The 12,698-nt window shown below is 47.3% G+C and overlaps 1 protein-coding gene across 1 annotated transcript in view; it reads left to right on the top strand.

Moving 5' to 3' along the window:
- Window positions 1-12,472, top strand: part of LOC306918599 (secretion-regulating guanine nucleotide exchange factor-like) — a gene marked incomplete at both ends in the record, with an annotated part of 14,098 nt that extends 1,626 nt beyond the window's left edge. The window contains 4 exons of the mRNA XM_079531491.1: window positions 3,719-3,781; window positions 5,649-5,807; window positions 6,188-6,384; window positions 12,416-12,472. Of these exons, the coding sequence (XP_079387617.1) occupies window positions 3,719-3,781; window positions 5,649-5,807; window positions 6,188-6,384; window positions 12,416-12,472 (476 nt within the window). The remainder of the gene's footprint in view (window positions 1-3,718; window positions 3,782-5,648; window positions 5,808-6,187; window positions 6,385-12,415) is intronic.
- Window positions 12,473-12,698: the final 226 nt, after the last annotated feature.

The raw sequence follows: 12,698 nt of genomic DNA on the forward strand, positions 1-12,698 counted from the left end.
GTGGTGCCAGGTAGGAACTACAGCCCCCACACTGCCCTCTGTGGTGCCAGGTAGGAACTACAGCTCACTGCTGTAGACTGCCTTCATTCATTACATCTTTTATAACACTTTAAATGTAGGAATTTAACATTCTTAATCCAAGGTACAAGGTAATAATACACGCCATGGCGGATTACTGCCAGTAACACATTTTGCGCGATAGTCGTATATAAACATTCCACAAACCTTTTCACTTTTCTGCCATTTTCGTAAATATACGTTTTACGGAAGGGAGAAGAGTCTTTGACGTGTGGAGCGTTGTCCAGGGTGTTTTAGAGAGGGAGAAGAGTCTGGGACGTGTGGAGCGTTGTCCAGGGTGTTTTAGAGAAGGGAGAAGAGTCTGGGACGCATGGAGCGTTGTCCAGGGTGTTTTAGAGAAGGGAGAAGAGTCTGGGACATGTGGAGCGTTGTCCAGGGTGTTTTAGAGAGGGAGAAGAGTCTGGGACGTGTGGAGCGTTGTCCAGGGTGTTTTAGAGAAGGTAGAAGAGTCTGGGACGTGTGGAGCGTTGTCCAGGGTTTTTTAGAGAAGAGAGAAGAGTCTGGGACGCGTGGAGTGTTGTCCAGGGTGTTTTAGAGAAGGGAGAAGAGTCTGGGACATGTGGAGCGTTGTCCAGGGTGTTTTAGAGAGGGAGAAGAGTCTGGGACGTGTGGAGCGTTGTCCAGGGTGTTTTAGAGAAGGTAGAAGAGTCTGGGACGTGTGGAGCGTTGTCCAGGATGTTTTAGAGAAGGGAGAAGAGTCTGGGACGTGTGGAGCGTTGTCCAGGGTGTTTTAGAGAGGGAGAAGAGTCTGGGATGTGTGGAGCGTTGTCCAGGGTGTTTTAGAGAAGGTAGGAGAGTCTGGGACGTGTGGAGCGTTGTCCAGGATGTTTTAGAGAAGGGAGAAGAGTCTGGGACGCGTGGAGTGTTGTCCAGGGTGTTTTAGAGACGGGAGAAGAGTCTGGGACGTGTGGAGCGTTGTCCAGGGTTTTTTAGAGAAGGGAGAAGAGTCTGGGACGCGTGGAGTGTTGTCCAGGGTGTTTTAGAGAAGGGAGAAGAGTCTAGGACATGTGGAGCATCGTCCAGGGTGTTTTAGAGAAGGGAGAAGAGTCTGGGACGTGTGGAGCATCGTCCAGGGTGTTTTAGAGAAGGGAGAAGAGTCTGGGACGTGTGGAGCGTTGTCCAGGGTGTTTTAGAGAAGGGAGAAGAGTCTGGGACGTGTGGAGCGTTGTCCAGGGTGTTTTAGAGACGGGAGAAGAGTCTGGGACGCGTGGAGCGTTGTCCAGGGTGTTTTAGAGAAGGGAGAAGAGTCTGGGACGTGTGGAGCGTTGTCCAGGGTGTTTTAGAGAGGGAGAAGAGTCTGGGACGTGTGGAGCGTTGTCCAGGGTGTTTTAGAGAAGGTAGAAGAGTCTGGGACGTGTGGAGCGTTGTCCAGGATGTTTTAGAGAAGGGAGAAGAGTCTGGGACGTGTGGAGCGTTGTCCAGGGTGTTTTAGAGAGGGAGAAGAGTCTGGGACGTATGGAGCGTTGTCCAGGGTGTTTTAGAGAAGGTAGAAGAGTCTGGGACGTGTGGAGCGTTGTCCAGGATGTTTTAGAGAAGGGAGAAGAGTCTGGGACGCGTGGAGTGTTGTCCAGGGTGTTTTAGAGACGGGAGAAGAGTCTGGGACGCGTGGAGCGTTGTCCAGGGTCTTTTAGAGAAGGGAGAAGAGTCTGGGACGCGTGGAGTGTTGTCCAGGGTGTTTTAGAGAAGGGAGAAGAGTCTGGGACGTGTGGAGCGTTTTCCAGGGTTTTTTAGAGAAGGGAGAAGAGTCTAGGACGTGTGGAGCATCGTCCAGGGTGTTTTAGAGAAGGGAGAAGAGTCTGGGACGTGTGGAGCGTTGTCCAGGGTGTTTTAGAGAAGGGAGAAGAGTCTGGGACGTGTGGAGCGTTGTCCAGGGTGTTTTAGAGAAGGGAGAAGAGTCTAGGACGTGTGGAGCATCGTCCAGGGTGTTTTAGAGAAGGGAGAAGAGTCTGGGACGTGTGGAGCATCGTCCAGGGTGTTTTAGAGAAGGGAGAAGAGTCTGGGACGTGTGGAGCGTTGTCCAGGGTGTTTTAGAGAAGGGAGAAGAGTCTGGGACGTGTGGAGCATCGTCCAGGGTGTTTTAGAGAAGGGAGAAGAGTCTGGGACGTGTGGAGCGTTGTCCAGGGTGTTTTAGAGAAGGGAGAAGAGTCTAGGACGTGTGGAGCGTTGTCCAGGGTGTTTTAGAGAAGGGAGAAGAGTCTGGGACGTGTGGAGCGTTGTCCAGGGTGTTTTAGAGAAGGGAGAAGAGTCTGGGACGTGTGGAGTGTTGTCCAGGGTGTTTTAGAGAAGGGAGAAGAGTCTGGGACGTGTGGAGCGTTGTCCAGGGTGTTTTAGAGAAGGGAGAAGAGTCTGGGACGTGTGGAGCGTTGTCCAGGGTGTTTTAGAGAAGGGAGAAGAGTCTAGGACGTGTGGAGCATCGTCCAGGGTGTTTTAGAGAAGGGAGAAGAGTCTGGGACGTGTGGAGCGTTGTCCAGGGTGTTTTAGAGAAGGGAGAAGAGTCTAGGACGTGTGGAGCGTTGTCCAGGGTGTTTTAGAGAAGGGAGAAGAGTCTAGGACGTGTGGAGCATCGTCCAGGTGTTTTAGAGAAGGGAGAAGAGTCTGGGACGTGTGGAGTGTTGTCCAGGGTGTTTTAGAGAAGGGAGTAGAGTCTGGGACGTGTGGAGCGTTGTCCAGGGTGTTTTAGAGAAGGGAGAAGAGTCTGGGACAGGTGGAGCGTTGTCCAGGGTGTTTTAGAGAAGGGAGAAGAGTCTGCGACGCGTGGAGCGTTGTCCAACTAAAAATATTTACAACTAAATTGGGTTGCTTTTTCAACATGTATATTGTTTAGAGACTCCTCACGAACAATTTGGTAGGCTATGAGTGTCCCTTTGTCTTTATGTAGATTAAATGACAACCTTCGAAGAGAGGGGCTGACCATTAAGCATTTTGCATATAGAGAGATCTTGAGACATATATTTTTCAGTCAACTCAAAGGTCTTCATATTGTGCTTATTATCTAGCGGAGTCCCCTACAAATAACCCTTCTCTTTAAGGACTCAGTCAGATGTGCCTTGGTGCATTTTGTATGTGTGTCAATATGTGAACCTTATTTCTGGTACTTTAATATGGGATAAAAGGACTGATATGTCAACATAATTTAGATGTGTATATAGGTATTTAAGGACTCTTATGTCTATTATAATGTATAAAGTTGTTGTTTGAATTGTTAGGTTTGCACTTTTGGTACAAGTTGGCTGAGAACTCATTGTCTGCATGGGTCAGAGGTACTGTCTCTCCTGGGGAGAGAGACTTCCGGTGTCTCCAGCAGATAGACAACGCTGATGAAGGCTTGAACGCCAAAACGCGTTGGTTGTACTGCTGCTCTGCGGCGTACTATGTCAACTGATACTAGATTAAATTAAAAGTGCCTTAAAACGAGAGTTCCGTGAGTGCTGGTTTTCTCTTTGAGAAATGTTCCTGTTATGTTACTTACCCGACCGCGCACCCTAACCCTAACCCTAACCCTAACCCTAACCCTAAAGATGCTCAAACTGTTTAAAAGCAACTGGAGTCGTGCGAGCTATTACCCTGATAATATGTACGGAAGCAAAAACCACCTTGATGTTTCCATGAGTTTGACCTTTGACCTTCCGCCATGTTGCAGGGGTGGATCACGTGACACCACGCATGGTAGCAGCAGGCTCCGCCCACTGCGTCTACCTCACAGGTGAGATCTCGTTAACGCATGAAAACCTAATGTGATGATCGTCTATATAAGAGTCTTCAGAAGCATCAATATTTTAGCCGCGCGATAACCAGGATTTAGCATTGAGCCGCTAACCGCTAGCTAACATGGTCGCGGTGTTCAATCTGAGCCGTAATCAAGCTGCGTGCATGTCCCTGTGTGTGTGTGTGTGTGTGTGTGTGTGTGTGTGTGTGTGTGTGTGTGTGTGTGTGTGTGTGTGTGTGTGTGTGTGTGTGTGTGTGTGTGTGTGTGTGTGTGTGTGTGTGTGTGTGTGTGTGTGTGCACGTTCCTTTGTGTGTGTGTGCACGTCTCTACGTGAAGAATAACACGTGGGAATGCCGCGGTGTGTCGTGGTGCGACCGGTGCACCCTGGCCCTCGTTGCTAAAAGGGTGCGTTCGGAAATTCGCGCTGAGCGCACCGACGTGCCCTCGATCTGGTCGTTCCTTTATTCAACGCACTCGGTGTGGTGCTGAGTGCCCACACTGACCCCCCCCACCCTGCCCACACTGACCCCCCCACCCTGCCCAGAAGGTACTGACCCCCCCCCACCCTGCCCAGAAGGTACTGACCCCACCCACCCTACCCAGAAGGTACTGACCCACCCACCCTGCCCAGAAGGTACTGACCCCCCCCCACCCTGCCCAGAAGGCACTGACCCCCCCCCACCCTGCCCAGAAGGTACTGACCCACCCACCCTGCCCAGAAGGTACTGACCCCCCCACCCTGCCCAGAAGGTACTGACCCCCCCCACCCTGCCCAGAAGGTACTGACCCACCCACCCTGCCCAGAAGGTACTGACCCCCCCACCCTGCCCAGAAGGTACTGACCCCCCCCCACCCTGCCCAGAAGGTACTGACCCCCCCCCCACCCTGCCCAGAAGGTACTGACCCACCCACCCTGCCCAGAAGGTACTGACCCACCCACCCTGCCCAGAAGGTACTGACCCACCCACCCTGCCCAGAAGGTACTGACCCACCCACCCTACCCATAAGGTACTGACCCACCCACCCTGCCCAGAAGGTACTGACCCACCCACCCTACCCAGAAGGTACTGACCCACCCACCCTGCCCAGAAGGTAGTGACCCACCCACCCTGCCCAGAAGGTACTGACCCACCCACCCTACCCAGAAGGTACTGACCCACCCACCCTGCCCAGAAGGTGGGACAGGGTTTCACACTGACCCACCCACCCTGCCCAGAAGGTACTGACCCACCCACCCTGCCCAGAAGGTACTGACCCACCCACCCTGCCCAGAAGGTGGGACAGGGTTTCACATTATAAGCTAATCATCTGAGATGGGGGGTCCCCACATCCAGTAGGGATGGCTGGGATGGGGGGTCCCCACCATGGCTGGGATGGGGGGTCCCCACCATGGCTGGGATGGGGGGTACCCACCATGGCGGGGATGGGGGGTCCCCACCATGGCTGGGATGGGGGGTCCCCACCATGGCTGGGATGGGGGGTACCCACCATGGCGGGGATGGGGGGTCCCCACCATGGCTGGGATGGGGGGTCCCCACCATGGCTGGGATGGGGGGTCCCCACATCCAGGAGGGATGGCTGGAGTTGAGGTTCAAGGTTCAAGGTTGGGGGGGGAGTTCCAGACTAACAGGCCCCATTCCGGCGAGCCGCCCCGCGTCCGAAACGGTTGAGAAATGACAGAGTTACCGCTTGGGGGTCCCTCTACTGTACCCTCTACTGTACTGTACTGTACTGTACTGTACTGGCACACCCGAAATCACCATATATACAGTTAATATGTGCGTGTGTTAGTCACTTAAGGAAGTGGTTGCACCACTTAAAAATAGGTGTATCTTTGTGTTGTGTTGTTGTTGTTATTTTACAGACAGAGGTGAGGTGTATCTTTGGGGAAGCAACACACACGGCCAGCTGGCCTCGTCCCAGCCCTTCCTCCCCTCCCCCACCCTGCTCCGGGCGTCCTCCATGCACAGAGAAGCGGTCAGCCATGTGTGGAGTGGATGGACACACCTGGTGGCCAAGACAGGTATAAATATATATATATACACCTGGTGGCCAAGACAGGTATACTTCTGGTGGCCAAGACAGGTATAAATATATATATATACACCTGGTGGCCAAGACAGGTATAAATATATATATATACACCTGGTGGCCAAGACAGGTATAATATTGATTTCGATCGACATCGATATTGATCGAGCCGGCCATTTGGTTCAGTGTGTGTGTGTGTGTGTGTGTGTGTGTGTGTGTGTGTGTGTGTGTGTGTGTGTGTGTGTGTGTGTGTGTGTGTGTGTGTGTGTGTGTGTGTGTGTGTGTGTGTGTGTGTGTGTGTGTGTGTGTGTGTGTGTGTGTGTGTGTGTGTGTGTGTGTGTGTGTGTGTGTGTGTGTGTGTGTGTCTCTCAGTGAGTGGCAGAGTGTTCACGTGGGGCAGAGGGGACTATGGTCAGCTGGGCAGAGCCATGCCATCCACTGACCACCAGCCTGAGGGGCGGAGTCCAAAGGGGGGCGTGGCCCAGCAGCCTGAGGGGCGGAGTCCAGGGCGGGTCGGACAGGGTCTCTGCCATCCTGCTGAGGTCACACTGCTGCACGGAGCAACTCAGGTACGCCACGCACGCCACGCACGCACACCCCCTGTGGTCAAAAACCTCCCAGACCACGCCCCCTGTGGTCAAAACCAGCTTTTATTCGACGGCCCACAGCCAAAGAACTGGCGATGGAGACCGCACAACATTTTCTCTGAGTGACCCTGTTATGTTCATGTCTATCTGGTGACCCTGTTATATTCATGTGTTCATGTCTATCTGGTGACCCTGTTATATTCATGTGTTCATGTCTATCTGGTGACCCTGTTATATTCATGTGTTCATGTCTATCTGGTGACCCTGTTGTGTTCATGTCTATCTGGTGACCCTGTTATGTTCATGTGTTCATGTCTATCTGGTGACCCTGTTATATTCATGTGTTCATGTCTATCTGGTGACCCTGTTATATTCATGTGTTCATGTCTATCTGGTGACCCTGTTGTGTTCATGTCTATCTGGTGACCCTGTTGTGTTCATGTGTTCATGTCTATCTGGTGACCCTGTTATATTCATGTGTTCATGTCTATCTGGTGACCCTGTTATATTCATGTGTTCATGTCTATCTGGTGACCCTGTTGTGTTCATGTCTATCTGGTGACCCTGTTATGTTCATGTGTTCATGTCTATCTGGTGACCCTGTTATATTCATGTGTTCATGTCTATCTGGTGACCCTGTTATGTTCATGTGTTCATGTCTATCTGGTGACCCTGTTATATTCATGTGTTCATGTCTATCTGGTGACCCTGTTATATTCATGTGTTCATGTCTATCTGGTGACCCTGTTATATTCATGTGTTCATGTCTATCTGGTGACCCTGTTATGTTCATGTGTTCATGTCTATCTGGTGACCCTGTTATATTCATGTGTTCATGTCTATCTGGTGACCCTGTTATATTCATGTGTTCATGTCTATCTGGTGACCCTGTTATATTCATGTGTTCATGTCTATCTGGTGACCCTGTTGTGTTCATGTGTTCATGTCTATCTGGTGACCCTGTTATGTACATGTCTATCTGGTGACCCTGTTGTGTTCATGTCTATCTGGTGACCCTGTTGTGTTCATGTCTATCTGGTCTATCTGGTACAAAAAAGATCTACAAGCTCACAACGTGTTGTAGGTTATTTTAACTATTCAAAAAGGTTTTTCAAAATAGTAAAAAAGGCAAAATACGTTAGGGATGAATATAGAGCCCCTTATAGACCACTGGCTGCTGCCTTTGGTGTAGTACAACATTTCTGCCTCAGTCCAGCAGGGGGAGACAGACACCTTCAGAACACCATTTGATGACATTTAGCCTCTCAGACCCATTTGAGCCACGGAACCACCATTTGATGACATTTAGCCTCTCAGACCCATTTGTTTTTTTCCTTCTCCAGTGACATAAGTCCGCCTCCTCCACATGTGGCACAGAAAACACTGCTTGAAACCCGATACTATGCACCACCCCTCATCCACTAGCTGCCGGCCGCTGCGGCTGATGAGACGCTGTCGCTGACCCAACACACACATGCACGCACACACGTACACACATTAAACTAAAAAGCTTTGCTGTTTGTTGAAGAGACACATTTTCGCTGAATTAATAGAGCTTCAGAATGATACAGTAGCCTATAGCCTATGTGAAAGTGAAAGGACCACAACAAGCCACTGGCTTTATTGCGTTGTGTGATATAAGCATAATAAAAGTAGGCTATATTGTGCGCACCTCAAAAGCTATAGTTAATTTCTCTCTGTGCATGCCTCTGAATGCTATGAATGACGGTGACAAATATGTATTTATTTATATGTGGACTGAACTGAATATGTAAGTCAGAGAGACTACCTATAATAATTCCTGTTATAGTGTCCGTTATTTGCAAAGACCGTCGGAGGAGGGACTGTCCGAGGAGGGGGGGGGGGTTATTTATACGAGCAAAAAGGAACGCGGGCTGCGGGCAGGTCAGGAATTCCCTTCACATTCACAATCATATAATATAAAAGTGTGCGCATCCTGGCGCTTATTCACTATTTCAGGAATAAATAGCCTTGTTGCACATGTTACCAATACATACACATTGGCCTCAGTTACATGCACAAAAATGAATTGTCTATTCTGTAGACTGTATGGCTCTGGGTTCAGAGTTCCAGTGATCCAGCTGTGTGACACTGTTCCACCACTTTTGCCTTGGCTATGTAAACGTATGTTTTCCCATGCCAATAAAGCCCTTTGAATTGAATTGAATTGATTCACGTCATAAGTGATCGCGGAATGTGCCGTCGCTTTGAAATGACAGCGGAGTACATTCCGATTCTAGAGGCAAATCCACTCCACCGTCTCCACCACTCTGTCCTCGCATCGAATCCTCTCCTCCTCCACTCCTCCTCGCTGGGGGCGGAGCCGAGGAGCGAGTGGAGGACGCGAGGGGAGTGAGCGAGTGTGAAAGTTGCGTTATTGGAATTTGGCTTTTGCCTCAGACCCATTTGAGCCACGGACCACCGTTTGATGACATGTAGCCTCTCAGAGTCTGAGAGGCTTAATGTCATCAAACGGTGGTCCGTGGCTCAAATCTTCCGCCGTAGTCTGAAGACCCACCTTTTCAGACTCCATCATGGCCCATAGCACTTATCCTACCCCCTTAGATAGCACTTTTTAGACTTAGATAGCATTTGAAACAGACTTATAGCATGTCATGTAGACAGCACAATAATTGCATTGTATGTAGTCATAGCACATCATAGTACATATGTATAGCATAGTATAGTATATATGTATATTTAATATGTATAGTGTCATTATATAGGTATGTTCTAGTTACGTTCTTAGCTTACGCATGTTTCTTGATAAATGCATTTTATATATGTGATGTATTCCCATACTTTTGTTCTTGCCTAATGTAAGTCGCTCTGGATTAAGAGCGTCTGCTAAATGCCTAAATTGTAAATTGTAAATGGGTCTGAGACTCAGATCCATTTGAGCCACGGACCACCGTTTCATGACATTTAGCCTCTCAGACCCATTTGAGCCACGGACCACCGTTTGATGACATTTAGCCTCTCAGACCCATTTGAGCCACGGACCACCATTTGATGACATTTAGCCTCTCAGACCCATCTGAGCCACGGACCACCGTTTGATGACATTTAGCCTCTCAGACCCATTTGAGCCACGGACCACCGTTTGATGACATTTAGCCTCTCAGACCCATTTGAGCCACGGACCACCATCTGATGACATTCAGGGCCCTATTATGCGTGTCTTAAGTACCAGGTCTTATGACTTAACTTAAGACCTGGAGGCGTGGTCAATGCTGTTTGGCCACTCAGAATAGCCAAATGGCATTGATCACGCCTCCAGGTCTTAAGTTAAGTAATAAGACCTGGTACTTAAGACATGCATAATAGGGCCCTTAGCCTCTCAGACCCATTTGAGCCACGGACCACCATCTGATGACATTTAGCCTCTCAGACCCATTTGAGCCACGGACCACCATTTGATGACATTTAGCCTCTCAGACCCATTTGAGCCACGGACCACCGTTTCATGACATTTAGCCTCTCAGAGTCTGAGAGGCTTAATGTCATCAAACGGTGGTCCGTGGCTCAAATGGGTCTGAGACTCAGATCCATTTGAGCCACGGACCACCGTTTCATGACATTTAGCCTCTCAGACCCATTTGAGCCACGGACCACCATTTGATGACATTTAGCCTCTCAGACCCATTTGAGCCACGGACCACCATTTGATGACATTTAGCCTCTCAGACCCATTTGAGCCACGGACCACCATTTGATGACATTTAGCCTCTCAGACCCATTTGAGCCACGGACCACCGTTTGATGACATTTAGCCTCTCAGACCCATTTGAGCCACGGACCACCGTTTGATGACATTTAGCCTCTCAGACCCAAAACTAAATAATATTTTTGTTGTCGTTGGATAAGATATTCTCCACATTTCCATGCTGTATTGATGTTGGTACCATTAGGAGAGATAACATGATGTTGGTACCATTAGGAGAGATAACATGATGTTGGTACTATTAGGAGAGATAACATGATGTTGGTACCATTAGGAGAGATAACATGGTGTTGGTACCATTAGGAGAGATAACATGATGTTGGTACCATTAGGAGAGATAACATGATGTTGGTACCATTAGGAGAGATAACATGGTGTTGGTACCATTAGGAGAGATAACATGGTGTTGGTACCATTAGGAGAGATAACATGATGTTGGTACCATTAGGAGAGATAACATGGTGTTGGTACCATTAGGAGAGATAACATGATGTTGGTACCATTAGGAGAGATAACATGATGTTGGTACCATTAGGAGAGATAACATGATGTTGGTACCATTAGGAGAGATAACATGGTGTTGGTACCATTAGGAGAGATAACATGATGTTGGTACCATTAGGAGAGATAACATGGTGTTGGTACCATTAGGAGAGATAACATGATGTTGGTACCATTAGGAGAGATAACATGGTGTTGGTACCATTAGGAGAGATAACATGATGTTGGTACCATTAGGAGAGATAACATGATGTTGGTACCATTAGGAGAGAGAACATGATGTTGGTACCATTAGGAGAGATAACATGGTGTTGGTACCATTAGGAGAGAGAACATGATGTTGGTACCATTAGGAGATAGAACATGATGTTGGTACCATTAGGAGAGAGAACATGATGTTGGTACCATTAGGAGAGATAACATGATGTTGGTACCATTAGGAGAGATAAAGCAAAGCAAAGCAAAGTTACTATATTTACCCAGGGTAACTGGATTAAGCATCAGATACTTGTTTACAGCCAGGCCCTGCTCATAGAACATTTCATGGTAGTGGTTCAATGCCTTGCTCAAGGGCACTTCAGCGGTGGTAATTTTAACGTGCCGGTCCGGGGATATACGAACTGGCGACCTTCCGGTATCAAGACCGCTCCGCAAACCGTTCGGCCACCGCTGCCACAAACATGATGTTGGTACCAAACATAACAATTCTTCTACATTCTCTAATCTCTCTAAATTACTGATCATTCAAAAAAGGTTTCTGAGAATGATTTCACATTCAAATCGGTATGAGCCTTCTGCCCCGCTCTTCATTAAATATTCACTATTGACAAAGTAAAGGTTTTTCAGACCTGTTTATTAAACAAGACATTCCCTCTTATTTTCACAATTTTGTCCGTGTTTCTTCTGACATTCACTCCTACCCCACAAGGCAAAGAGATGATTTTGAATTACTTTTTTGTCGCACTTCCAAACTACAATCTTTCATCAAATTTAGAGGCCCTCATCTATGGAATTCCCTATAAATGCTTCACTTAAATCCTCATTATCCTTAGGCCAATATTCAAGAAACATCTAAAGAAATATCTTATTTCTTCCTCTCTGTAGATTACATGATTTACTTTGATGTGTTATATTTTCTTTTGTGTGTTTGTTGTTTGTATTGTTTATTTCCCTTTTTTGTGCAGTCTGTGTTTTTTATGTCTTTACAGCTGCCCCCCTTTGCCAAACTTGTAGACTTTTGTATTGTTCTTAATTTAACTTTTAATCTGTTTTAAATCAATGACCTTTTCCATACAGGAAAGGATTCCAAATAAGCCAGCTGGCTTCTTCCTTTCCTTGCATTGTATTTGTGTTCTTTGATATGTTATTGTCTATATTTTGTACTACGTGATAAATAAATAAACCTAAAACCTAGACTTTGTGAACATTTTGAAATGCAGATGTTTAACAATAGTTTAACTCTTGAGAGCGTACAATTAAACCAAACGGACCCTCATGAAGGGTCCATTTGGTTTCCTTTTAAACGTCCTTGTCCTGCTTCTCATTATGAGATCATTATTTATTGTACAAAGCTAAAAGCTAAAATTAGTTCTTAGACTAATTGGGTGATTGCATTATTTGTATGAATCGTTACATTTTATTCATAACTTTGGTCTCTGATCAACAACATTGTTTTTATAACTTTATTGAGATTCTCACAGATCGGCGACGCTGTTTTAATAACTTTATTACATATTTATTTTATTTTGTATTTATCTTTATTGACAGATCGCGTGTGGATCCGAACACAACCTCGCCATTGTGGGTAAGTCACTTCCTGTTTAACCCTTTAACCCATTCTGACCTGAGATCAGATTCTATAAATGTCTTCTACATCCTGACAGTTTAAAATGTCTTCTACATCCTGACACTTTAAATGTCTTCTACATCCTGACACTTTAAATGTCTTCTACATCCTGACAGTTTAAAATGTCTTCTACATCCTGACACTTTAAATGTCTTCTACATCCTGACAGTTTAAAATGTCTTCTACATCCTGACACTTTAAATG

Source organism: Electrona antarctica (assembly GCF_951216825.1).
Source record: "Electrona antarctica genome assembly, contig: scaffold_999, whole genome shotgun sequence".
NCBI lineage: Eukaryota > Metazoa > Chordata > Actinopteri > Myctophiformes > Myctophidae > Electrona > Electrona antarctica.